The sequence below is a fragment of the Zalophus californianus genome, chromosome 15 (genome assembly GCF_009762305.2).
Source record: "Zalophus californianus isolate mZalCal1 chromosome 15, mZalCal1.pri.v2, whole genome shotgun sequence".
NCBI lineage: Eukaryota > Metazoa > Chordata > Mammalia > Carnivora > Otariidae > Zalophus > Zalophus californianus.
This window is the reverse complement of record NC_045609.1, coordinates 77,103,488-77,130,100: the sequence shown is the minus strand read 5'-3', so window position 1 is coordinate 77,130,100 and position 26,613 is coordinate 77,103,488. Positions and strand designations below refer to the sequence as shown.

At 39.4% G+C, this 26,613-nt stretch overlaps 1 protein-coding gene across 5 annotated transcripts in view; it reads right to left on the bottom strand.

Annotated features, from left to right (window-relative positions):
• The window catches only part of INPP5F (inositol polyphosphate-5-phosphatase F), an 83,266-nt gene that overhangs the window by 16,108 nt on the left and 40,545 nt on the right, over positions 1–26,613 (bottom strand). For 4 of the 5 annotated variants that reach the window (XR_003520409.2, XM_027596837.2, XM_027596836.2 and 1 more), the window contains exons 4-14: positions 17,711–17,839; positions 17,319–17,486; positions 17,156–17,212; positions 14,431–14,629; positions 13,706–13,885; positions 12,735–12,802; positions 6,603–6,727; positions 5,762–5,839; positions 4,742–4,862; positions 3,382–3,510; positions 107–224 (exon numbers count right to left, since the gene is read on the bottom strand). Coding sequence is in view for 4 of the 5 variants with exons in the window: in XM_027596837.2 (XP_027452638.2) it covers positions 107–224; positions 3,382–3,510; positions 4,742–4,862; positions 5,762–5,839; positions 6,603–6,727; positions 12,735–12,802; positions 13,706–13,885; positions 14,431–14,629; positions 17,156–17,212; positions 17,319–17,486; positions 17,711–17,839 (1,372 nt within the window). In the remaining variant the exon portion in view is untranslated. Of the gene's footprint in view, positions 1–106; positions 225–3,381; positions 3,511–4,741; positions 4,863–5,761; positions 5,840–6,602; positions 6,728–12,734; positions 12,803–13,705; positions 13,886–14,430; positions 14,630–17,155; positions 17,213–17,318; positions 17,487–17,710; positions 17,840–26,613 lie in introns of those variants that run through there. The other variant, XM_027596839.2, reaches the window with a different exon arrangement.

Genomic DNA, 26,613 nt, shown 5'->3' with positions numbered 1-26,613 from the left:
AGTATATTATAAAACATGAACTATGTCAATGAAGTTGGTTTCTGTAAAACACTCATCACAGAGGAATGACAAATTTTAAAGAAAGAAAGGCATTTAGGTTCCTTACCTATAACAGCTTGCCTATAAGCATCCTTAAATCGATTCAGGTAATACCTATTTGCCGAGTTAACACCATCTTTCATAACTCCTGCTAACTTCCTTTCTCCTGTCCTTGTAAAGTCACCCTGTCAAGGAAAAAGTCATTTTGACAATTGATTCAAACCCAAGAATGTTCCCAAAGTCAATGTGGGCTTTCAATACAAGACCAAAATTCTATAGGCTTTTATAATTTCTAAATAATGTAGTTAAGTTAAAATATCTACTAGTGTTTGGCTGTGACCCAAGGACATCAAATAATGAGATCACTATCAGTGGCATCAAGTCTTCACAGTCGGATGGTGCTTCAAAGGAAATCCACTCTTGGTAATCTGTAGAATTTCTGTAATTTACAGGTCAAAATTTCCTATATAACAAATAACAAGAAGATTTTCAAGCCTCAAACTGGTATGATACTCAAAAATCACAAATTTCTGATGAGGGAAAGTGTGGACAGTTCCCTAGAGTTTATTACAATGGGATTTAACCACTGTTATGTGGATGTGTGTGTTTTGAGAAAGAGCAGAGATTTCTGTACTTGCTGCCCATTACAATCACTGTAGAATGATCCAAAATTGTTTTGTTTCTCTTGCTTTTCACAACAGAGGTGTCAAAGCAAGTCCCTAGAGGGCACTGACTTAGCTGGAGGTTTGTGCCCTTTGATCATCTCTCCATTTCCCCCATCCCCTGGTAAGCACCAAACTCTTGTTTCTGAGTTTGATTTTTATAGATTCTACATATAAGTGAGATCATGCAGCATTTTTTGGAAGAATTTGAGAAGGAATGGCATTAATTCTTCTTTAAATATTTGGTAGAATTCACCAGTGAAACCATTTGGTCCTGGGCTTTTCTTTCTTGGGAGGTTTTGCTTATACTGATTCATCAAATCTCCTTAACTCATTGGTCTGCTCAGATTTTCTATTTCTTCATAAGTCAGTTTTGGTAGGTTGTATGTTTCTAGAAATGTATCCCTTTCTTCTAAATTGTCCAATTTGTTGGCATATGATTGTTCAGAGTAGCCACCTGTGATTCGATGTATTTCTATGTTATCAGTTATAATGTCATTTTCATTTGTAATTTTGAGTCCTTTTTCTTCTTGATTAGTCTAGCTAAAGGTCTGTTGATTTTGTTTATCTCTTCAGAAAACCAACTCTTATTTGTTGATCTTTTCTATTGTTTTTCTTACTCCCTTTCAAATATTTCTGTTCTAATCTTTATTATTTCTTTCCTTCTGCTAACTTTGGGCTTACTTTCTTCTTTTTCTAGTTCCTTGAGATGTAAAGTGAGGCTGTTTGAGATCTTTTTTTTTTTTTTTAAAGATTTATTTATTTATTTGACAGAGAGAGACACAGTGCAAGAGAGAACACAAGCAGGGGGAGTGGGAGAGGGAGAAGCAGGCTTCCTGTGGAGCAGGGAGCCCGATGCGGGGCTCGATCCCAGGACTCTGGGACCATGACCTGAGCCGAAGGCAGAAGCTTAACGACTGAGCCACCCAGCCACCCCTCTTTTTTCTTTATGTAGGCATTTATAGCTATAAACTTTCCCTTTAGAACTGCTTTTGCCACATCCCATAAGTTTTGGTATATTGTGTTTCCATTTTCATTTGTTTCAAGTTTTTGTTTTTGTTTTTTAACCCTTTTTGATTTCTTCTTTGACCCACTGTTCAGGAGTATGTTAATTTCCACATACTTACAAATTTTCTAATTTTCCTGTTATCGATTTCTATATTCATACCACTGTGGTCCGAAAAGATACCTGATACAATTTCTATCTTTTTGAACCTTGTTGAGACTTGTTTTGTGGCCTAACCTATGATCTGTCCTGGAAAATGTTCCACGTGTGCTTCTGAAGATGTGTATTCATTCTGCTGTTCCTAGATGAAATGTCCTATATATGTCTGCTGGGTCCAGTTGGTCTACAGTCCTGTTCAAATTCACTGTTTCCTTACTGATTTTCTGCCTGGATGATCCACTGTGGAGAACGGGTTATTAAAGTCCCCTACTGGGGTGCCTGGGTGGCTCAGTCAGTTAAGCATCTGCCTTCGGCTCAGGTCATTATCTCAGGGTCCTGGGAACGAGTCCTGAAACAGGCTCCCTCCTCAGCAGGGAGTCTGCTTCTTCCTCTCTCTGCTCATGCTCTGTCTCTCTCAAATAAATAAATAAAATCTTAAAAAAAAAAAATAAAGTCCCCTACACTATTATCGTACTGCTATTCCTCCTTTTAATTCTGTTAGTAGTTGCTTTATGTATTTAGGTGTTCTGATGTTGGGTGCATAAAAGTATTTCTCTTTAACCAGTAACTTTTACAAGGACTTCTAAAGTCCAATTTCCTTAATTAATAAAAAGCTTTTTGATATTTATCACTCAACCAAAAGATGGACTATTTGATGCCGGTTGGGACCCTGATACAATTTTTTATAAGAAATATCCTGAAATGAACTATTAACCTTGAAGGAAAATTAACATAAAACTAATTTAAACTAATTCCACCATTTCTTACTGCCCACAGAAGGAGTATTTGGTGACCAGTAACTATAGTTTATATTTAAATTAAATTCTGTGAAGATCCGAGCTCTGTAGGATCTTCAAAAGACTTATTCATAACAACCACAAAAAGACAGCAAAACATTTCTTCAGCATTTATTGTGTGCCTGGAAATGGTCTAAGCCCCCACATGCATTAACTCATATAATCTCATGACAGTCTTGAAGTGTGTCTAGTATTATCCTGTTTTACAAATGAAGAGACAGACACAGAGAGGTTAAGTGACTTGCACAAGGTTGCAGAGCTAGTAAGGGGCAGGGTTGGGATTCAAACTCAGCGGAGGCAAATTATCATGCTAGGGACCGAATTCTAGCAACAGACATGTTTTATCTGTGTAACATTTTAAAAACCAACTATTTCACATAAATTTCCAGATTTCTAAACTCCCTTGAAAAGCTGGAAGGTCTAGCCACACTGGGCCTCTGTCCCCATACGGAAGCAGAACAGCCCCCTCCTGAGACAAGATACACTCTTCCTTAGGTCTGCCCCCATCTTCCCCTTTAAGCTAATGTGTGGTCACATTACCTGGCCCCAGGAGAATCTGAGTATGTGACCGCTGCCTGAGCCGAACGTTCCAGAAAGGAGTCAGATACATGGACTACCATCTGTAGCCCACATATCTTTCTCTCAAAAATGAAGTTGGTTTAAAACCGCATCCTGTGTCCCACAGAATGATCCACAAAAGCTGGCTGTCGGTACTTACCTTCAAAGCAGCTGTCCCAGCATACTGTCTGCTAATGGAGTCCCCGTTGTTGGCCCACATTATCTGATAGATCCGATTGCATTTCACTGGTAGTGGCTGTTCCGGGGGCATCACACCTAATTTTTTCAGCTAAAATTAACACACTGGTGGATTAGCTACATATTAGGTAGGAAACCATAGCATAAAATATACACTGCAGAAAACAGAAGCATGTTCATGTACAATTTCGGACCCTTAAATAAAAGAAATGGTGTTTTTGGACTTTTCCAAAATAAAGCATAATTGAGAGAGTTTTATCAGTTGCTACACATGATTAAATAGAATGAAATGTTTATACTGTCTTGGTGTAATTTTTAATGTGTAGGCTCATATTCTGTGTTTGTTTTAAATTTGCGTATGAAATGAGACTATCGAAAAAAAAGCCTCTTGAAACAACAATAACATTAGCAGGAGAAGAGCAGTAAGCGTCCGGTAAGTGTGAACTCTGTGTGGAGGCTAGGGTTCTAAGAGCTTTTCTTATACCAATTATCTCATTTACTCCTCGTAACAACCCGCTGCAATCAATACTCTTATTAGGTCCATTTTAAGGATGCAGAGACAGAAGTTTAGAGAGGTGGAGCTTTTGCATGGGGTCAACACCTAATATGTGGTACAGCCAGGGCTGAGACTCAAAACCTGGCTGCTTGAGTGCAACGTGCAAAGGAAGAGACTCACCATCTCAAAAAACAGTCCCCAGGTTCTATCAAAAAAGCCCGGACACGGTGCTAAGAAGATCCACCTTGAGAATTCATTACTCAGGTGTTGTGGGGTTGAAGATCTAAAGGGGGACACTGAGTAACAGATGTTAGGACTGGAGGAAGCAGCTGCCACCAACTGGGGTGTGCAGGATAAAGGCTGGTTCTGTGGTGCCCCAAGAGCCAACAGCTGCAGAGAAGGCGCCAAAACGGCTACAACACAGCTGTAGAAGCTTGTCCCTTCTTCCTCCTCCGGCCTCACGGTCTTTCTTTGGCGCCTCCTACTGGCAGAGCCTGGCCCAGCGCCAGCTGGCTGAGCAGAAGGCGCCGCAGACTCCCAGCCCCAAATACACAAGGCAGGATTTGGAGCTGAGAGAAAAAAGATGTATGGCCACACAGTGCCACCCGATCAACGTTGAAATGTTGGGCCTCACATTTTTGAAATGAGTACTTAAGAAAATGCCACTTAATTCAACTTATTTCTAGTGAAGGTTGTACTTTCCGGGTTTTAATGCAACAAGGACGTCTGTATGCTGTAAATGTTCTACAGAACAACGATTTTAGTTGTTTACATGTGGAAAAAAATTAGAAATGAATACTTACAATGCAGTGGACCCCCCAATTACCTGCTGTTCCATGACCACTCGGGCGATGGCGGCTTGGACCACATTGGTGCGATCCAGGCAGTCCATGCAATTGACACGAAATATCCCTTCTTGTTTACATATCACCCCGGCTTGATCGACCCTTTTCAAAAAGAGATTGGGATTATTTTACCATATGAAATACTTCAGGGTTTTCAAAAACCACAATTCTTCAGAGTATAGCAGTAACACCAGCAGCACTGGTTATCCATCTGTCTGGAATACCACGTGACAGGCATTACTGAGTACTTTGTAGACACTGTCGTTAATTTACACAATAACTTGATAAGAAAGACGTCATCATCCCCATTTTGAAGAAAAACAAAACAAAACTGAGGTGCAGAATGACTTGCCTCAAGTCTCACGGCTACTGAGTCGAGCTGACACAACCCCAGATTATGCTCTTCTATACATTAAAGCCAGAAGGCACTTTAAAACACCATCCTGTTCCTCCCTTTTGACTGCAAGGAGAAACGCATCTAAATGCATCTAGCTTGAACAAAGTCACTTTACCACTCAGTGAGGAGTCCTGCAGCACGCCTTGCGTGTCTAATTGAATGTTCTCTCCCATTCTTTAAGCCAATTTCTTCTTCCTATATCTCCCTCTTGCAGTCTGAGAATCATCTTCCTTCTCTGATAATTCTCTGATAATTCTGAAATGCCTGCAAACTGAGACCAAGTACCCTGAAACCATGTTAGGGATGCTGAGAGAGAAGAAGGAAAGAGGAAATGTAAACCATGGAACATTAGATGGAATTAAAGAAAGGCCATAGAGCATGTCACTCCATCTTGCCTGACCACCTAACACTTTTCCCTGTTCAAAGCTAACGCTGCCTGATGACGGACACTCTCTTCAAAAGGAGAATAGGAATTGGGAAGCAAAACAAGAAAAACAAAAATGGTTTTTCAGCTTGCTAGTATTTTAATACTTAGTAGTACCAAATACATATGATTTCACAGACCAAGAGTTTTTATCAAATTGACTTCTTATGTAATACCTACCAACACCACTTCATGTCAAGAATAATGTCATAAATGGCATCTGTTAGAGTTTGAACATTCTCAAACTTCATTCCTCGGCTAAAATACATGCCAAAAGAAAAAAAAAAATCTTTAATAACTTTTTTTTTTTTAGCTTAAGATACAATATTTAAAGTAGCTTGGAAAAATTAAAGAAAATTATTGCTTTAAGTACATAAGGTTAACACTACTATAAATTATTTAGGCAACTATATAAATGCTTATAATTAATCTGCATTATGAAAGAAAATATATTTAAGAACACATTGAAACATATCACAGGTATCAGAAGCTTCTTTCCCCATCAAATTTTTAATCCCTGAGTAGATGAACCCACATTAGAGCCAGGATTATGACAAAAGAACCTAGCTTTCAGAATACACACAGGTTAAAGTTACCATCAAAATGATTCACCAATTATTGTTTTTCCAGAGCAAACTCTAGTGAAGTTGATCCATAGGGAAAGAAGTATTACTAATACAGCATAAAGATGAGACAACAGACTGATGTTTAAGTAAGGGGACTCAATTACATTTGCCAGGCTTGGACCCAAGCAGAAAGGAAAAGCTCCAGGAGTTCTTTGAGTGATAAAAGGAAAAATGGAACTCTCCATCTCCTTGTTGTTTTGGGAAAGAAAGACTAAATATTTCAGGAATAACTATATTTTTAGCCAAAATAAAGCTCATCTGGAAATCAAAACTAAGTAACCATGAGAAGCAGAAATGTTTCTTCCTGATAGAAAGATGAGAAGTTAAGTTTGCAGGGGTAGCATGTAGCACAAACACCAGAACGCATCAGGACTCCCATCAGGAAGCCCTCTTACCAGTGCTCATGGAAGTCAAATGAGACGTAAGTGAGGTGTGAGCTGTTGAAGAGTAACACTTGCTTCAGGTAAGCATCACCAATAATTTTCTCCCTGCCTGCCTGGTCCACCAAGTTAATAATAACCTGTGGGAGTAAGGAAAAACAAATTCAGTTTAATCAGATGTTAAAAACTCAATGTGGTTTTTAATCACTTTATGTGGTATAATGTTTTAGATATATTTTATAGCCATAGTTAGAAATTTATCTCCTCAAGCATCAGCTTTTTCCCCATAAAATTAGACTTTCACTTGTTACATTTAGGTTTATGAGAATCATTTATATCAATAGCATCAATAGCTATTTTATGCATTATATATTTGCAATAACCAATTAGAGTACATAATAAAAACCAGGTCCTTTATCATAGCAAATACATTATTTAGAATAATTTTTAAAGAAATATACAAGACCGGGGCGCCCGGGGGGCCCAGTCGTTAAGCGTCTGCCTTCGGCTCAGGTCATGATCCCAGGGTCCTGGGATCAAGCCCCACATCGGGCTCCCTGCTCCGCGGGAAGCCTGCTTCTCCCTCTCCCACCCCACCTCCCCCACCCCCGCTTATGTTCCCTCTCTCACTGTCTCTCTGTCAAATAAATAAAATCTTAAAAAAATATATATATACAAGACCTACACATGGACACTATAAAACTTTGCTGAAATACAAAAAAGAAAATCTGAGTAAATGGAAAGACACTATGGTGCCAGATAGCAAGATTCAATATTGTAAAGATGTCAAGTCTCTCCAGATTAATTTAAATATCCAACAATCCCAACTGAAATTTGATCAGATCTTCCTATGGATGTGACAAGTTAATTCTAAAGGTTCATCTGGAAGGATAAATATGAAGAAAAAGTTCTGAAAACTAATAATAAAGGATTACTTGGCCCATTGGAGAGCAAAACATACTTTAAGTCTATAGCAGTTAAGATGGTAGTACTTGTGTAGAAACAGATGAATGAGGACATAGAACAGGAGAGCCAGCCAAGAGACAGACGCATGTACACTGAGGAATCTAAAATATGGTCAATATTATTCTGGGATAAGTACAGAATATTCAAAAATGGTACTGGAATAACTGTCTGTCTATATAGTGGGGAAAAACTTACTTTAGCTCCCTACATCTCATTATACACAAATTATAGATACATTAATGACCTAAATATTTTTTAAGTTATAAAAAAAATAGAATAGTTGGGGTGATGTTTCCATAATTGCAGGATGGGACATGACTTTCTAAGCATAAGATAAAAACCAGAGGGCATAAAGAAAAAGATGGACAAATGTGACAATATGAACATTTAAATCCTCTGTAATAGATGACAATACAAATAAGGAAAGGTAAAACAACAAAACAAAAAGAAACAAAGAACCTGGAGGAATATACCTGTAACATAAAACCAATAATATGAGTGCTATAAATTTAGTAAGAAAAAAAGAAGAAAGGATACAGAGGAAATTAACAAGAGAAAATATACAGAGCCAATAAACATGAGGTTACAACTTTGTTAATAATCAGAGAGAGAGACAAACCAAGAAACAGACTCTTAACTATGGAGAACAAACTGATGGTTACTGGAAGGGAGGTGGGTGGGGGGCGAGGACGGGAGAAACAGATGATGGGGATTAAGGAGTGTACTTGTCATGAGCACTGGATGTTGTATGGAAGTGGGAAGTGCTGCATCACTATTTTGTACACCTGAAACACTACACCGTATGTTAACTGAAATTTAAATAAAACCTTTAAAAAAAAAAACCCCAAAGAAATACAAATTTATAACAGAAAACTAGTTTTCATCTATACAGAGACAAAAATTGAATCCTAAATAGAGTCAGCATTGGTGAATATATGGGGAAATGAGCACTGACTCCCACTGTTGCCGAGAGTATAAACCGGTGTGATCTTTTATACTGAGAGTATAAACTGTTGGGAACAACAGAGTGGTAGGTATCAAGTTTAAAGGCATACTGTTTGATCTAGCCATTCTACTTCTAGAAATGTATTCTATAAAGCACACAGTGTCCCAAAATATATGAACGTTGCTTTCTGGAAAATTTTTACAACAGCAAAAACTATATCCTGAGGGTCCATCAAGAGAGAAATAGAGAAAAAACAGCCACGAAATATTAAGTGAAAACAGTTGCAGGATAGTATATATGGTATAGCCCACTATTGGCTTAATTTTAGAAATGTGTATATATGTGTATATGTGTGTATGTGTGTATATGTGTGTATATGTGTATATATATGTGTATGTGTGTGTATATATGTGTATATATGCATGTGTCGAGATGGTTCTCGCTGCAAATGACAAATCACTGACTCATCTTAGAACAGTAAGTCTGGGGGTTGCATGGTTCTGGAATTGCTTAATTCAGTGCTACCAATACAAAATCTTTCCATCTTTTCCGCCGTCTTCGGCATATGGGTCAGTCCTCAGGCTGGTTCATTCACAGTTTCAACACAGCCACAGCAGTATGTCAAATCCAGACATAAGCCCCACGGAGGGACGGTTGGTTCCTGTATCTCTTTTTATTAGAGCAGGAAATTGTTCCTAGAAGCTTCCCAGCAGGCTTCCCTCACATCACACCGCATGGCCAAACTGCCAATGAATACCCACAGGCCAGTGCCTGAACCAATCACTGGTGACAGAAGAGTGGTGCCACCCTGAGTCAGACTGACCTGCGGGTCCAGCTCTCAGAGAGCAAGTACCCAGGGGAAGCAGGTGGGTAAGGGAACATTACTGGGGTACTGCCAGAAAGGAGGAGGTGTCTGCTCAGTGCATACACAGACACAACTGATATGTACAAACAGGTTTTGAAAGTCAACACAGCAGGGAATGAGGGTGCTGAGGACATTATTTCTTCTACTTCCTTTACACATCTCAGTATTGTTACAATTCTTACAATGATTATGGGTTACGTTATTTTTTTAAGTTTTAATTTATTTTTTAGTAATCTCCACACCCAACATGGGACTTGAACCCACGACCCTGGGATCAAGTGTCGCAGGGCTCCTCCGACAGAGCCCGTCAGGTGCCCCTATGTGTTACATCTAAATTGCGGTTTATTTACTGTAATGCTAGTTAGAATTACACATAGTGCTGATACAGGAACTTATTCACATTGTAAAAAGTTCAAATGTAGATAAAGGTCAAATCCTTCTTCACTGCAACCCAGACCCACAACCTTGCCTGGAGGTAATATGGGTTAGCAGCGTGGTGTGCACCCTTTCAGCCCATATAAGGGTATGCTGATATAAATGTGCACGCCATATATGTGTGAGAGCATATACATGGAAAAGAATTACATGTATATATGGGGCACCTGGGTGGCTCAGTCGTTAAGCATCTGCCTTCGGCTCAGGTCAAGATCCCAGGGTCCTCGGATCGAGCTTTGCATCGGGCTCCCTGCTCCGCGGGAAGACTGCTTCTCCCTCTCCCACTCCCCCTGCTTGTGTTCCCTCTCTCCCTGTGTCTCTCTCAAATAAGTAAATAAAATCTTTAAAAAAAAAAAAAAAGAATTACATGTATATAAATAACACGGTTTTGTTTTGTGGGTTTTAAATGGCAACACACCATATGCTGTTACACAGTCTTTTCTCACTCTACTGTGTGATTTTAAGATCTTTCCACGCTAGTACACACAGGTCTACCTCGTTTCTAAGCAATTGTATCCAACATTTTAAATATGCCACGCTTTATCCGCTGACCTCCTGATGAACAGTCAGGTTACTGTGATGCTACAATCAGTGTTCTTGTACAGACCTCCCGCAGTGAATACGTGTTTCTCTCAGGTAGACTTAAAATTTTTTTGTATTAGAATTCCAGTTGTTCCACTTCCTTAACAAAGCTTGGCATATACTATCTTTTTATTTTAGTCATTCTGGTGTGTCAGTGGTTTTAGTTTGCATTTCCCTGATGGTTGATGAAATGTAACACCTTTCTTATGTTTATTGGCCTGTTAAAACTCATGAATTCTGCTCAAGTCTTTTGCCCAGTTTTCTTTTAGGCCATACATCGTTTTTGGGGGGTTTTATAAGAGTTGGGTTTTTTAAAATAACTCCAGATATGAGTCTTTTGTCCTAGATATATATTTAAAAAATCTGAAATATCTTCTCCCACTTTGTGAACTGTTTTTCCATTCTCTTAATGGTGCCTTTTAATAAACAGAAGTACTTTTTCTTATTTTTTTAAAAGATTTATTTGAGAGAGAGAGAGAGTGTGTGCATGCCAGCAGTACAAGTGGGGAGAGGGAGGAGAGAAACAGAGCCTGGCGTGGGGCTCCATCTCACCACCCTGAGATCACGACCTGAGCCAAAATCAAGAGTTGGAGGCTCAACCGACTGAGCCACCGAGGTGCCCCTTTTACTTATTTTTTAAATTATTTAATGTAAGTAATCTCTACACCCAACATGGAGCTTGAACTCACAACCCTGAGATCAAGAGTCACATGCTCTCTGGGCTGGGCCAGCCAAGTGTTCCCAGAAGTTCTTTATTTTAATCAAGTCTAATTTATTAATTTTTCATTATGGTTGGTGGTTTCAGCCCTATCTAGTATTAATACAGTTTCAATAAATAAATGATAAAACTTCAATAAAAGTTAAAAATTTAGTAAAGTCAAATGGATCAATGTTTTTCATTATGGTTAGTGCTTTTTATTTTTTTATGTTTTTTAATTTTTATTTATTTTTAACATTTAATTGCATATATTAGTTTCTATGGTATCAGCAGCAAAACTGATCAACCTTGGTCAAGTTTGATCAATTATACAAATATATAAAGATTTCTCAAGTAAGAGTGGTGTGGTCTCCCTGAAAGCAAGGGGGTGGGCATTACTTTAATTAGGCCTTCATATTCTAAAGTCTGACCCTAGAAATCACAGATGAATTTGAAATTGAGAAGTCATAGATGATTGGGTTAGCTAACTCAAAAAGAGACTGAGGTATTGGTTGGCACTTTTTAAGTCCTGATTAAGACCCGAGGTCAAACAGATGTTCTGGGGCACCAAAGAGAGGCTGGGCTAAGGCCTTGGGCCTTTAAAAAGGAAAAAAAAAGACCTTCTCTATTTTCCTTTAAAAGGTTTATGGTTTAACTTTTCACATTCAGATCCACATCCACCTGGAAATGACTTCTATATATAATATGTAGTATAGATATCAAAAAGCAAAACTACTGGACTAATAGTCTAAGCATATTTTATTTTGATTGATAATACCATTTATAACAGCTGTACCAACTTATGTTTCCACTAGCAATGTGTGAGAGTTCTCATTTCCCCAATTACCTGCCTTTCTCTCTTATTATCAAACTTTATACTTTTTTTCAATCTGAGGATTTATTTATTTTCCTGCTCAGCCTTTCTTTGCAAGGATTGCGCAAAACTTATATATTAATTTCGGAAGAACTGACATCCATTCAGTATTAGTCCTTCCTTCCGGGAACATGGTATTTTCTCTCCATTTATTCAGGTTTCCTTTTGTGTTCTTAGTGATTCTCCCACTTCCCGCCTCCATACACATGCTACCTTTTTTGTATGTTTATTAGGTTATTTTGTTGTTGCTGTTAGAAAAATGCATCCTATAACATTACACATTCAGACTGGTCATTGCTCACGGATAAGACTTACTGATTACTCTATATGAATCTCATATCTGAAATATGGTCATCTTATTGAACTTGCAATTTTACTTAAGAGTTTTCACTTGATCTTAGTCTATATGACCACATTCCTACAGATGAATACATAAGAAAAAAAGATATTGAGAGATACATATCAAATTGCTATCTTCAGAAGGCAGAACTATAGGTGGTACTGAGAGGTGCCTTTCATTTCTTACTCTAGATACTTCTTGGCCTGTAATAACTAACTGACAGACTGATTTATTACCTAAAAAGAGTCTAAAGTAGCTGATTCAGTGATAATTCTTCTTTAAGAATATTGAAAATACTCTTAGCTTATGTATTCTTCATGACAAGATGCCATTTTGCTTCATTACGAATAGTACATTGTTATTTTCATGAGATTTAAAGAAACAGATACATAACCATGGCTGAATATGAAGGAACATTTTATTACTACAGATCAAAGCCCACCTGTTTTTTGTAAATTTTCAGCTGTTCTTCGAAATGGGCACAGAAATACGCAACAGTGTCCTTTTCACCTACAAAGAAGTGATACAAGATCTATTTTTCTTTCTAACATTTGAGACAGAAATTAGTGTCTATTCCATCTTTAACATTTCAATAATTTATTGACAACCAAATGTAACTAAGATGGTCCAAAACCAGTATTTTAAAATAAAAAGCAAAGCCAAAGATCTCGGATTCCTTTTTCCCTAATCAGATTGAACTGAACTACATTGGAAGTGCACACTGGGAAACGAGGACCTTTATTGTTCATGCATCCAGCCTACTGTTAGAAAGGGTTCCATGTAGTTTATAATAAGAGACTAAAAACCCTTCTACAAATATGAATGTTGAAAAATGAAGGTTTACTGGATTTTCACAAATATATATTGAGTTTTGAGAGAAAAATATTCTGTAAACAATTTTTAAAATCAACCTCACTGAGTAATCTGATTAGATTGACATGACTTTGCTATTCCTGTGCTACAGTTAAAATCCTGGAAGAAATTAAATCCTCAATATTTAAAACAACAACAAACCTTTCACAGTGAGACATCTGAGTAAAGGCATCTGACCTATTTTTTGTAGATGCCATCTTTAGGTATTTCCTACTTTTATTAATATTGACTACATTTACCCTTTTCCAAAAGTAAGCATTTAAGAAAGTATTCTGCAAGGAAACAACGGTTTAAAATCTGTGAAATAAGCTATGTTTTACTCTATTGTTAGGGAGTTTTTTATTGTTAAATAACTTAACTTAGATTGTCAACAATCATCATTCCTCTTGCAAATCCTCTATGACCACTAAATTTCACCATGGGTTATTGTTTTAAATGAAGTATCTAGCCCAGCCAATCCAAACCTATACAGTACCTAATATTTAAAAAAATTTTCTCTCCGAAATCATCATTTGCAAACTGAGTAACTGACAAGCTTACTCTTGTCCAGCCGGGGTCGTGGGTTGTATCGATACCCAGCCTGGCTCCAAAAGACGGGCACAGAGCCTCGCGTTTGAATAAATGACAGAGTATGATTATGAACATGAATTAACTGCTCAGTTTCCACATAATTTGCAACATTCCCATTTTTATCCACTCCTCTCCGTTTATAACGCATTCCTAAAAGACAATTAAAACAGAAAACAACGTTAAAAAAAATGATTTAGTCTGATCAGAGATGCTTCTTAACCAAGCACATCTTCCAGGATAGCTTGAAGGGTCTAATGTGCAACTGCCAGGCAGAACGGTAACAAGTTCCCCAAAACTCGTAACTGTATGCATCATTGTTTTTTAAAAGTTGAAGCGAAGATACTTTCTGTGAACTGAAAAGGAAGGGTGTTCCCAAGGGTGCTAGCACTCAGGAAGGATTTATTACCGTAATACAGGCTGTCAGTGGGAACAATGGTATTTAGAAGCATATCCCAAGTGACTCTCTTTTCTTCTCCATATATATACCTCCTTTTCTTTCTGCTTTTGTTAACTCTCCCCCATTCACCTCCCTCCAGAAATTGGTCCCCAATTACATCACACTATTTAGAGTCACTGAGCACTTTGAAGCCAATTATGTTTCCAAATCCATTATTGTCATTAGCATCTCAACACATCTGCAGCTTTACCGTTCTCATCTGAATTTAACTTGCACACGATTTCAGCCCTCTACTCACCTGCTCTGTGCCTACTTCGGCGTGAAATGAGAGCCACGAGAAATCGCGGGTGAATGTCATCTACACATGTGGACTCCTGAGGGGGGGTCTCTGGGCTGCTCTTCTCATCATCAGATGATTCATTATAATTAACCACAAGTTCTTCAATCTGCACGAAACCTTGGATAATGGGGATAATCCAAAAGTCCACGTCTGGTGTCTGAAAACAATATGAGCATCATGTTGTTTCTCTTCTGTACAGCACTGCTGCTTGCTTAAACCCAAACAGAAGCTAGCACATATTTGTGAGTTTACGAGAGGCAGAAACCTTCTATTTTTTAACCATGTTTCTTCGTTGTTGGAGGACAGCAGGAAGGAGGGAGCGAGGAGGACGAAGGGGAGAGCCTTTCCTTTTCTCTGTGGTGATCAATTCAAAAGAGCTGCCTGGGTGGTGCCTGGCTGACTTGGTTGATAGAGCACATGACTCTTGATCTTGGGGTTTTGAGTTCAAGCCCCACGTTGTATGCAGAGATTTCTTTAAAAAAAAAAAAAAAAAAAAAAAAGGGCGCCTGGGTGGCTCGGTTGGTTAAGCGACTGCCTTCGGCTCAGGTCATGATCCTGGAGTCCTGGGATCGAGTCCCGCATCGGGCTCCCTGCTCAGCAGGGAGTCTGCTTCTCCCTCCGACCCTCTTCCCTCTTGTGCTATCTCTCATTCTCTCTCTCAAATAAATAAATAAAATTAAAAAAAAAAAAAAAAGCTGCCTGAGAGGGCCCGCAACATAGACACCACACTGCCTGGGTAACAAATTCAAGCTCCACCACTTACTAACTCACTCAGGAAAATCACTTAACTTCACCATGCCTCAACATCCTGCTTTGAGAAATAGGAGAAACTATTACGAGGGCTCTGTGGATGAGTAAAACGTAAAAAGGTTTTGGTTTAGCTCCTCCCTCATCATACGTATTTAACAAATGTAGCTATTGTGATTATTCCCGTTGGCACAGGAAAAACAAACAAACAAACAAAAAAACAACATATAGGTTGATTTTTTTAACTCCCCATTGCATTAAGGCTTTAATAAAATACAATCAACTCTGATCATGTTATTATGAGCACAGAAGACTGACTCTATTTTCTAGTTTAGAAAGAAAAAAAAAAACAAAAAACTTGCCTTGCCAAGCTAAAATCCACATAGTAAATGAACCAAAACAAAAAAACCCTTTCCATAAGTATCTTATTTTACAAAGTCACCCAACATAATTAGGAGAGTGATTAATTGTGTTAATTACACTTAGACATGTCCCCTTCTGTGCCTTTCAGGCTAAGAGTACTCCAGTTTCCCAGCTGACTGTCTGCAGGAACAGTAAAGGGTAAGAAGTGCTCCAGGCCATTGTTCTCTCTCTTTCTCCCCCATCTCCACAACTGTATCCAGCCTTAACCTTGGCATGACCTTCAAACCCACCTCACCGTCCATAGCCACATAAGCCAGGACCTGTCTCATGGTTTTGTTTTGTTTTACGGAGCATGCAGATAGGATCTTAGGAAGGTGGTTAGAATTGAAAATTGTGAAATGAAGAGTCTATTTGCATTCATTATTCTTACCACCATCCTCATTATTTGTATTTTTGTTCTAGCAAACATGCAAAACTCTTGACAGGAAAAGAGAAATGTACACCGCCAAATGCTGCCTCTATTGCAAGTCATCAGTTTTAATGGTAATTCCAAGTGTCTGACAAAAACTCTGCCAAACATATTAGAACTCAATATGTTAGCAAAGAGCAAAAATTCGCATATCACCTTTATTTTTCTCCCCATCACTGAATTTCAGCGGTCAGAGTTTGATCAGCCTCATAAAAAGAGGCGAGCACATTTTCAAGCCTCATTCTCAATAGAGGCATGATAGATACCTAATGGTAGACAATGCTAAAGTCAAAATCACTTATACTAACGGCCGCCAAGGGGGAGAGAGAGAAACGAGAAAAAAAGGTTTGACATTTTTAAAAAGTTAATGAAAAGATGCTACCCATTCAGCTATTTGCCCACTTTGTGTCCAAAACAGTAACCGGCACACAGCAAGCCTTCCATACATATTCGTGGACTGAGTGAATGAACTGTCCTCGGGCGGTCGTAACTCTTTGACATATGTGACAGAGGAACAAAGTAATCATTACACTGGAAGGAACCTCATGCAATAATCTCACCATATTCCCTATCTTCCCTGGTTCAAGTACAACCAGTACTAGAAAGTCCTTCGAGATTCCCAGAGGAGGAGACAGGAAAGTTAAATGACTGGCATCATTAAAGGAAAATTGGGCTTCAACATTTCCAATGAGTACAAACAAAACCTGTCTTTCATAGGAACTCTACGGACATGAGTTCTGCAGCCTGAAGTTACTTCTTTCCTACAGGAACCTGCTAAAAAACTAGGCCTATAGCTAGGCATTGGAGTTGTGAATTGCCTTAAATAATGCCTTGGCTTTCCTAGCTAAATGATTCACACTCTAGAAGGGAAAACATTTTAGCGAGATTTTTGAACTAAAAAAAAACAAAAACGCTTTTTAAAGCAGGCTACACACCCAATGTGGGGCTCAAACTCCCAACCCCGAGATCTAGAGTCACATGCTCTACCAACTGAGCCACCCAGGCACCCCATTTTAGTGAGATTTTTAAATCATTTTAATACAATTTAAAAATATTTGCTTAACAACTATAACTCCTGAGGATATTTTAGAAACAATTACTCACACCAATCTCAGTAAGATCTTGTATCATGTATTTATTCCAAAAAAATCGGTCATCAACCTGGAAAAGGTAGAGAACGAACAGTTCAGAAACATGTTGTCTGAGTTTTCCTACAGAAGCCAAATGGGTCCATAAATCGTTCTGCTCTGAGCTATGAGGGAAGTACCTTCTGCCAGAGGGGACGGGGGCCCTTCTCCCCAGCGCTTTGCCTCTGCACCGAATTGGTCAGGTCATAGGTCAAGCTATAGTAAAAGGACTCTGAGTCCATGAACATCTTCAGCAACTCCTCAAGTAATCTCCTCTCCAACTTCTCCTTTTCTTTACTTTCCTTAACCTGTAAGAAATTAATCTACTATTACTGCAGGAATTCAATGTACAGCATCACGTGGATAATACCCAACTTCCTAGGAGAGAAGTGAAAATAATCCCAAGGACCACGCACAGATAGTGCTTTCACAGGATGAGCAGTTTGAAAACAAGTTTACTGGGAAGAAAATTACCCTTCAATTTAAAACTAATCCAAGATGAATTCCAAGCCCATATCAATCAAACTCTTACTTTCTTTTTATTAGGAGCAGACACATTGGATTTAATATGCGTAAAGGTCTTCAGTAGAAATTTTGAGTCATCGGGAGATGGTACAATCTTCTCTGGCTTGTTAATTCCAAAATGATGCTTCTTACAGAGCTAAATAATTAGGAAGAGAAAGAAAATTCATTGTTACTAATATCGGCTTGTTAGATGTTCAGGTGCAGAACGGGCTGCTACTGTTCATGCACTTTGGTCAAAAGAAAACCTCAAGTCTTATTAGTAAAATGACCAAGGAGACAGCTGATCGTAGAAAGCACAGCTCTGGTTTCAAGGATTAGAAAGCTACCGCAGAGGATAAGCAAAGAATACAGGACAGGGTATCCTTATGATTTAGGGGCGGGAAATTCAGGTTAGGGTCATAATTACAGTAAGTTCTTATCCAATACAACTGAAGAATAAAATCTCTGGTTAGGTTTTATTAATGCTCTGAAAATCGGCATCTAAGATTAAAAATATTGCAAAATACACATTTGCGATGTTCCAGGGGGCATGATTTTACAGCTATCCGTGCTAAACATTCATTCATGCTAGTTAACTGAGAGTTTTGGTTGAGACGATGTCAAGAGTCTGCTCTACTGGGAATCTTAAAAGCTGGACATTCCAACCACTCTTTCTCCTCCTATCCTCACACACACTAATGGAATCAGCATGAAAACATACTTTGGGACCACAGATTAGTTAAATTTGAAGAAGCAGGAAGTGGGGGCTGCAGGAAATGTGCAGTCCAACTGACAAGGATGAGGAAGAAGATGGAAACGTGTTCAGAGAAGGGCACAGAGGTTCTAAAGAAGGCTACCTGGGGTAGCCTTTTTGGCTAGGGTTTTACATATAATTTCATGCAGCTCAACACACAAAGCAAATATTCTGAAAGGTACACAAAGATTCTATTAACCATAACCAGACTAAGCCCATTTTTTTCAACACACTGGTTGTATTACTACCCTAAGTGGTAGGCTCTCATTAAGAACAGTTACTAAATGCCTATTATAATGGGTGTCTTACTTACTAAATCATTATTACTAGATGATAAACAGGATAAAAAATCTTAATAAGAACAAAAGCTAGTTCAAACTTTGATTATAAATTGAATAAAAAGGGGAAAGGCATTCCTGTTCTATCAAATTTGGAAGTGGACAATTCTGTCAGTTATCCCTCAATAAAGCTGGAGGGAAACTGGAAGTAGACTGATAATTGGACTGTATTCAGACATAATGGAATCGTACAGATCTTACAGCCTTTTCAAAATTATGGCCACCAAAACCTCTATTCACATGGGGTTTGTAACCTGATTACAACTTTATGCCGTTCCTGCTCTACCAGTGAACACAAGGGGACTAAAGATGAAGTCACACACGGTCATGCTGCCAAAACTGAGCTAACGATTTCCCCAAAAGTAAGCAAAACTAACAACATCTCAAGCTGATAGGGAAGGCGAGAACAAAGCAAACAGACACTGCTCTAGCAGCTCTCTCCCCCCGGCCCTGCACGGGGCACCTCCCATCAGCAGAGAAACACACTGATGTACCTTCACTTGCCTCTTCCTCTGCCAGCTAGTGTCCTGTTCCTTTGCAGGCCTCGTTGGCACCAATGGCCTCCCCTTTGCTAAGCACAGTGGTGGACTCTTGGTCCTTACCTTAACCTCTCAGTAGCATCTGACACAGTTCGTTCCTCCCTCATCCTTATACACCGTACACTTGGCTTTCCCTGGTCTCCCTTGTCTCTTTCACTGGTTCCTTTCCGACCATTTGAGTTCTTAAGGTCTTGGCCACCACGAGGTTCAGGTCTTGACCCTCTTCTCTAACTACATTCACCCCCTCAGTGATTTCACCCAATCTCATGGATTCAGGTATCTTCTATATGCCAACTTCTCCTTCCCAAATGGATATTTCCAGCCCAGCTCCCTCCCAAAATTCGAGATTCACAAATCCCAACCTTTCTATTTGAATTTCCACCAGGCATCTCAAACTCAACATGTCCAAAACCAGGCGTTCATCTTCCCTCCACGGCCTTCACCTCCTGCCATTTTCCTCCCCTTGCTTACTCCACTGCATCCACACTGGCCTCCTTGCTGCTCCTCAACACATCAACAACGCTTCCCCCTCGGGGACTCGGTCCTCGCCATCCTCTCCCCAGACCTCCTACCACAATCTCCACCCTGGGCACTCCCCCCCACACCCTTACTCTGCCCCACTTTTACTTCCCATCACATATATTACTTCCCAACATACTACATAATTATTATGCTGATGTATTGTCTGTCCTCCCCCCATTATAATGGAAGCTCTATAAGGGCAGACATGTTTGTTTTGTTGATTCCTGTATCTCTAGTGCCTTAGTAGTACCTGGAATAGGAGGTCTCAAGAAATATTTGTTAAATGAATTAATAGTCTCTGATGCTAAAATACAAATGGTAACCTCCAGATTCATACGCTAAGGCATGCATATAAGTAGTTCTGCGAAAAAGTCACTCCCCATCTTCCATGAATATATCCTACACCCCCAACTTCGCTGGTGCAGAATCACTGGGGAAGTAGAGAAGCAGTTTTGTTTGTTTTGTTTTTTTAAGATTTTATTTATTTATTTGAGAGACAGAGAGACAGTGAGGGAGCGCGAGCAGGGGGGAAAGGGAGAAGCAGGCTCCCCGCTGAGCAGGGGCTGATGATGAGCTGATGTGGGGTTCGATCCCAAGACCCTGGGATCATGACCTGAATCGAAGGCAGACACTTAACCAACTGAGCCACCCAGGTGCCCCTAGAAGCAGTTTTAAATAGAGCCTCTCCCATTAGTCCCCTGCCCCTGCTTGCAACACTGAGCAACTGTTGGTTAGCAATTTTTATATAGAATGTTAGTAATTATCTATTCATATTAATTACACTCTTAAAGAAATTGAAAACATGCCCAAACCTAGTTATAGAGTGTTGCAATTTTAATTTATTAAACAGGATGTTATGCATTTGTCAGACATAGTTATTCCTTAAGAGTATTCAAGCCAGCAAAATTTCTAGGAGGAATGTTTCAAGACCTAGCTATTCTAAAGTAACCTTGTAGCAGCACATCCACATCCCATCTGCACCCAGGCATTCCTTACTCTCAGAAGCAAGGGAGTCCCTTTTTCCCTGCAAGGCTAGTTTCCTGCTGTGTCTCCTCAAGGACCAGGACCTTCCCTTCATTCATTCCTCTCTCCTCTGTTCCTACCATCTTTTAACACTGTTCGAGTTTACCAGAACATGTATTTTTTTTAACCCATTCCTCAACCCTAAAATCTCCTTTGAGTTAGCAGGGTATAAACGGTGTCACCGTCACTTGTGAGAACATGGTCTGGGTGGGGTAGGTCAAAGAGTGAAAGCCCAATGGGACCGCTTGGGCAGAGTAAAACAAGGCCCTCCTCAACTCCGAAGAGGGTAAACCGTATCTGTAAGGACAGGACACTAATCAGTCACTCCTGTGGTCTCTTCTTCTGGTCCCCACAACTCTGGGCCCTTCCCCCACATCTGACTGCTCCTTCTCAGTCTTCTTTGTCGGCCTCTCTTTCTGTCTCTAAAAACAGTGGTTTCCCCAACGTTCTGCCCTTAGCTCTCTTCCCCTTCTTCATGCAGTCTAGAGAACACTGTCCTCTCTCCTCATTTTAACAACTACCGGTATGTTTTAACTACACGTTTTTAATGCCACTCTTTTGCTCTGAGTTCACGATATAAAAATATAACATCTCCCAGCTACTTACACCCTAGTCCTTCAAATTCAGCTTTCCCAAAAATGATCAACATTTGTTTCCCAAATCTTGTTTTTCCTCTGGTTGCCCTATCTCACTGATGACACTATCTACTGGATCCCTTAAGCAAGAAACCAAGTGGTCATTTTCCATTATTCTCCCCTAGTATCTCTCCTATCAACCCCAACTACCTCATGCTAATTGCTGGTGTGTTCATTCAGATCCTTATCTTTTGCCCAGATCAGTATTTCTCAAGGCAGGTGCTACTAGCTTAACAGACAGGAGAATTCTTTATGCATGATTATTCCACATAGAGCAGACAACCTAACGAGCTTCCTCTCGTGAGCTGGGGAGTCACACTCCAGCACCAGACTTCCAGCACTGAGCATGGTTCCAGGCCCACATCTCCCTGTAGCCCTTTTAAGTTCCCTTTACTGTGCAAGGGCCAAACTCCCTGCTCCCAACCTGATTCTAGACCCAGAACCCAGGAAGCCTAGGGTGTCAGTTCAATCTACTGCCCATGTATGGTCCATGAAGATACTACTTCTCTCTGGGCCTGGCAATGTTTTTTTTTTTTCCTTTTTCTTTCTTTAAAAAAACAAACAAAAACAAACAAACAAAAAAAACCTATCCCCTTCCTGGGCTTGGAACACAGCCCAATACCAATATCCCTTAACTTCCTTATCTACAACCCCCAAATCTAAAAATCTCTGAAACCTGCAAGTTCATTTTTTAAGTTTGTTACAAATTCATTTAATGGCCAAATATGCTCCAAACAGATATGAGGCTATTGATAGTCATCCTTTATATCCCTTAGTATGAACAGTCTTATGATTCTTCAGGAAATATTAATGTGTTGTATTATGGGGTAATGCCCAGACTCACTGAGTATATATGGAATACAAGGAAGAGCCTTTTGAAAGCCCCCAAAATCCTGAATTCTAAGATAAATATGGCCTCCAATTTTTCAGATAAGGACTGTGATCTGTATAGCAGAGCCCAAACTCACAGTACCATCTTAATCTGGAAGTCTATTTCTGGGACTTAAAACCAATTTTTCTAAATAGAGATTTAAACTTACTTTAAACAATTCAATAAATATTTTAGAATCTTCCACGTAGTTTCCTTTAGAAAAGTGTAGACTATCATTTTTTTAAAGGGTTACATTTTTTTAAAAGCAGGCTACCATTTTTTTTTTAAGTTTTTATTATAATCACCCAGTGTTTGTCACGACAAGTACACTCTTTAATCCTAAAAGGGTTAAATTTAGTCCTACTAAAAAAACAAGGATAGAGAAAATAACTTCTTGGGATCACATCCAGTCCAAAAATGCTTTGTTTAGACAGAGCTCTTGGGATTACAACATACAGCATTGATAGTGGGATCACCTTCCCTTTTCCAGAGGCCCAGCCAGTTCTGTGCAGTATGTGCTTAGGCCCTTATCACAACTTTGATACACACGATCTCAAAAAGAAAACTACCACAAGCACCATGATGTTCCCCTAGTTTCTCTATTACTCTAGCAACTTACGTTTCACAACCAAGATTAAGGGATGTTGCTGCTGCTGTTTAAGAAAAGGGAAATAAATGATTTTACTTTAAAAGCTAATATCTATGCATCTGGAGCTAAAATTTTATACAGATGTCTAAAGGGGAACCAAATATGGAAAATGATGCAGTTATCTATTAAGGCAATGAGATACAACAAATAAAATATGCAGACATGGGACAGAGCCTATAAAATTTTAAAGGATGTTTTCTCAAAAGAAAGAACATCTATGTTCTCATCTCTTTGAACCCCATGGATTCTTCATACCCTTGTATAGATCATTTTTTAAAATGGCACACTGCTTTGAAAAACAGTCTGGCAGTTCCTCAAAAGGTTAAACATAGAGTGACCATACGACCCAGCAATTCCTCTCCTAGGTGGACGCCCTAGAGGGGGATGAAAACGTGTTCACCAAAAACTTGTGCACAAATGTTCACAGAATTATTCATCACGGCCAAAAAGTGAAAACAATCAAATATCCATCAATTGATGAATGGATAGATAAAATGCAATGGCACACAATGGGATGAAAAGGTAAATTAAGTACGCTATATACGAATTACCAGCATCCACCTTGAAAACACCATGCTAAATAAAACGAAGCCAGTCACAAAAGGCCACATATTATAGGATTGCATTTATAAGAAATGTTCAGAAGAGGCAAATTTAGAAAGAAAGCAGATCAGAGCTTGCCCAGGACTGAGGGAGCTGGGGTTTGGAGAGGAAAGGGGAGTGACTGCCAATGAGCACAGGGTTTCTTCGTGGAGAAGAAACTAAGTGCATATGTTCTAAAGCAATTGCAGTGAGGGTCACAAAACTGAATATACTGAAAGCCACTGAATTATACGCTGCAAATGGGTGAACTGTATGGTACGTGAATTTTTTTTTTTTTAATTGGCAAACAAGCCTTACACTTGAGGTAAAAAGGCAACTAAGACAGAAAACTAGAAAATCTATTAATTCCAGCCTCTGGAATAAGATTGCTTTTGCTCCCAATTACAGAAGACAGACTAGGCCCTAGCAAATCTGAGGACAGTGACCACACTAAAGAGCCCGAGGGCTCTGCTGGGCAAGGGTGAGAACACTGAAAGTGATACTTAGGCAGCCAAATAAGAAAGAAATAGAAGACTTGGTTTGTTTTAAAAAAATCTTTTCATGTGCATAAGATATGTATGTTTATGAAAAAATAACAGAAGTAGGAAAAATATGTAATATGCAAAAAATGAAAACTATTCTGAAAATTTGAAAGTAACATTGTTCCTTCAAAGAGCAAATGGAAATAACCGTTAAAACTCACTAGGATATGGAGAATGATTATTTCTTTTTTTTTTTTAAAGATTTTTTATTTATTTATTCATGAGAGACAGAGAGAGAGAGAGAGAGAGGGTCAGAGGGAGAAGCAGGCTCTGCGCTGAGCGGGGAGACCGATGCAGGACTCGATCCCGGGACTCTGGGATCATGACCTGAGCCGAAGGCAGTTGCTTAACCAACTGAGCCACCCAGGCGCCCAGAGAATGATTATTTCTAAGTTGTGGGTTTTTTTCCCTTCTCATTTACAATTTACTACACCAAAAAAAAAAAAAAAGAAACAACAAAAATTATCAAGCTTCTAAAACCTCTTTTTAAATGGATTTATATGGAAATTGAAATAAAGATCCCAAAGATTTAAATTAACATGTCAGAAAATAAGCAAGCAATTCATGATTTCAACATAGATGTTCTTTGCCCTTCCTCCCATTGTTCACTGCAGGAAAGCGCTTCTACCATAAAACAGGATTAAAAGAAGGGGAAAAGGTTTAAGTGCAAATTTCTAAAATGATAATCTTTTGAGAGAAAGGTGTGCCAAACTATCCACTAAAATAGGATCTGGAAATATTTTCTCTAGGTCATGTTATTCCCCAATCAACAAGGATCATTATGTATTTTCAACTCTTAACATGAACCACACCCTCAATGCCCCCATGATAAGCCCTATAGCTTATACGGTCCAACAGTGCTGTAAAAATATTCAGTTATCTCATGTGGGGGGAAAATCTCGTTTTCATTTAAAGATAATCTATTTTAGTGGAGAGTATCAAGACAGAAAAATGTTGGGATGCCTGGGTGGCTCAGTCGGTTGAGCATCTGCCTTCGACTCAGGTCACGATCCCAGGGTCCTGGGATCGAGTCCTGCATTGGGCTCCTTGCTAGGCAAAGGAGCCTGCTTTTCCCTCTGCCTGCCACTCCCCCGCTTGTGCTCTCTTGCTCTCTCTGACAAATATTTTTTTAAAAAAATGTGAAAAATGAAAACCTTCAATTTTTCATAATATTCACATTTTTGTGCTTACACATTCCATGTAAATGTCATTTTCTAACCACCCCCCCCACCCCCGCAGCTTTATCCAACAGTCAGCTACTAATCTCAAAAAAGTTAGAGATCAGTGGGCAAAAGGGCATCAGAAAACCTCCCTGAAAAATACAACACAGGTCCCAAGCTTCTCTGGACGAGGAGTGACAGTACAGTTCCCCAGGGCTGGGAGTGCGAATGTGCAAACTGATGACTGACAGGTGGATAAAGTGCTAGACAAGCTGGTCGCCTGCTCTAAATCTAACTGCCAGGGTCCCCAGGCTTAATGCTCAGACCAGAATGCCAGCCCAAGGGGTGCTCCCCCTCAAGGTAAAGACTGGTGACAGAAAGCCATGCTGATCTTTCAATTTGTCAGCAAAGCCATCCAAAAACACTGATGACAAATTTATTGGCTTAGTAAACTAACAGAATTTTTGCTAGTCTGGCTGCTCTTCCCTACAATAAAATGCAAACAAAAACTACAAAGACCTGCTTTTAATAGGCCTAACTGCTACCTAAGTTATTTGTCCTGGATTAGCAATAATGAATAATGTTCTAGCTCCAATACCAATAAAGGGGAATATGAAATACTCTAATCTTTTTTTTTTTTGATTCCTGTAATAAAGAGACTATCAGGGTCCTCTTAAATTCATGGTTTTTTTTTTTTTAATTTTATTTATTTAGGGCGCCTGGGTGGCTCAGTCGTTTAAGCGTCTGCCTTCAGCTCAGGTCATGATCCCAGGGTCCTCAGATCGAGCCCCGCATCGGGCTCCCTGCTCCACGAGAAGCCTGCTTCTCCCTCTCCCTCTGCCTGCTGCTCTGCCTACTTGTGCTCTCTGTCAAATAAATAAAATCTTAAAAAAAAAAAGATTTTATTTGAGAAGGAGAGAGCATGTGCGCATACGTGCACACAAGAGGGGAAGGGGCAGAGGTAGAGGGAGACGGAGCAGGGATGCTAGATGCCAATATCTGCACCAATAGCAAACATGCTAAAATGCTTTCCTGGGTTACTCCTATCAGGTGGCAGTACAGTGTGGTAAAAAAAGAAAAAAAAATACGGGGCGCCTAGGTGGCTCAGTCGTTAAGCATCTGCCTTTGGCTCAGGTCATGATCCCAGGGTCCTGGGATCGAGCCCCACATCGGGCTCCCTGCTCCGTGGGGAGCCTGCTTCTCCCTCTCCCTCTGCCCCTGCTTGTGTTCCCTCTCTCGCTGTGTCTCTCTCTCTCAAATAAATAAATAAAATCTTTACAAAAAAAAAAAAAAAGATTCTCTCTCTTAAAAAAAAA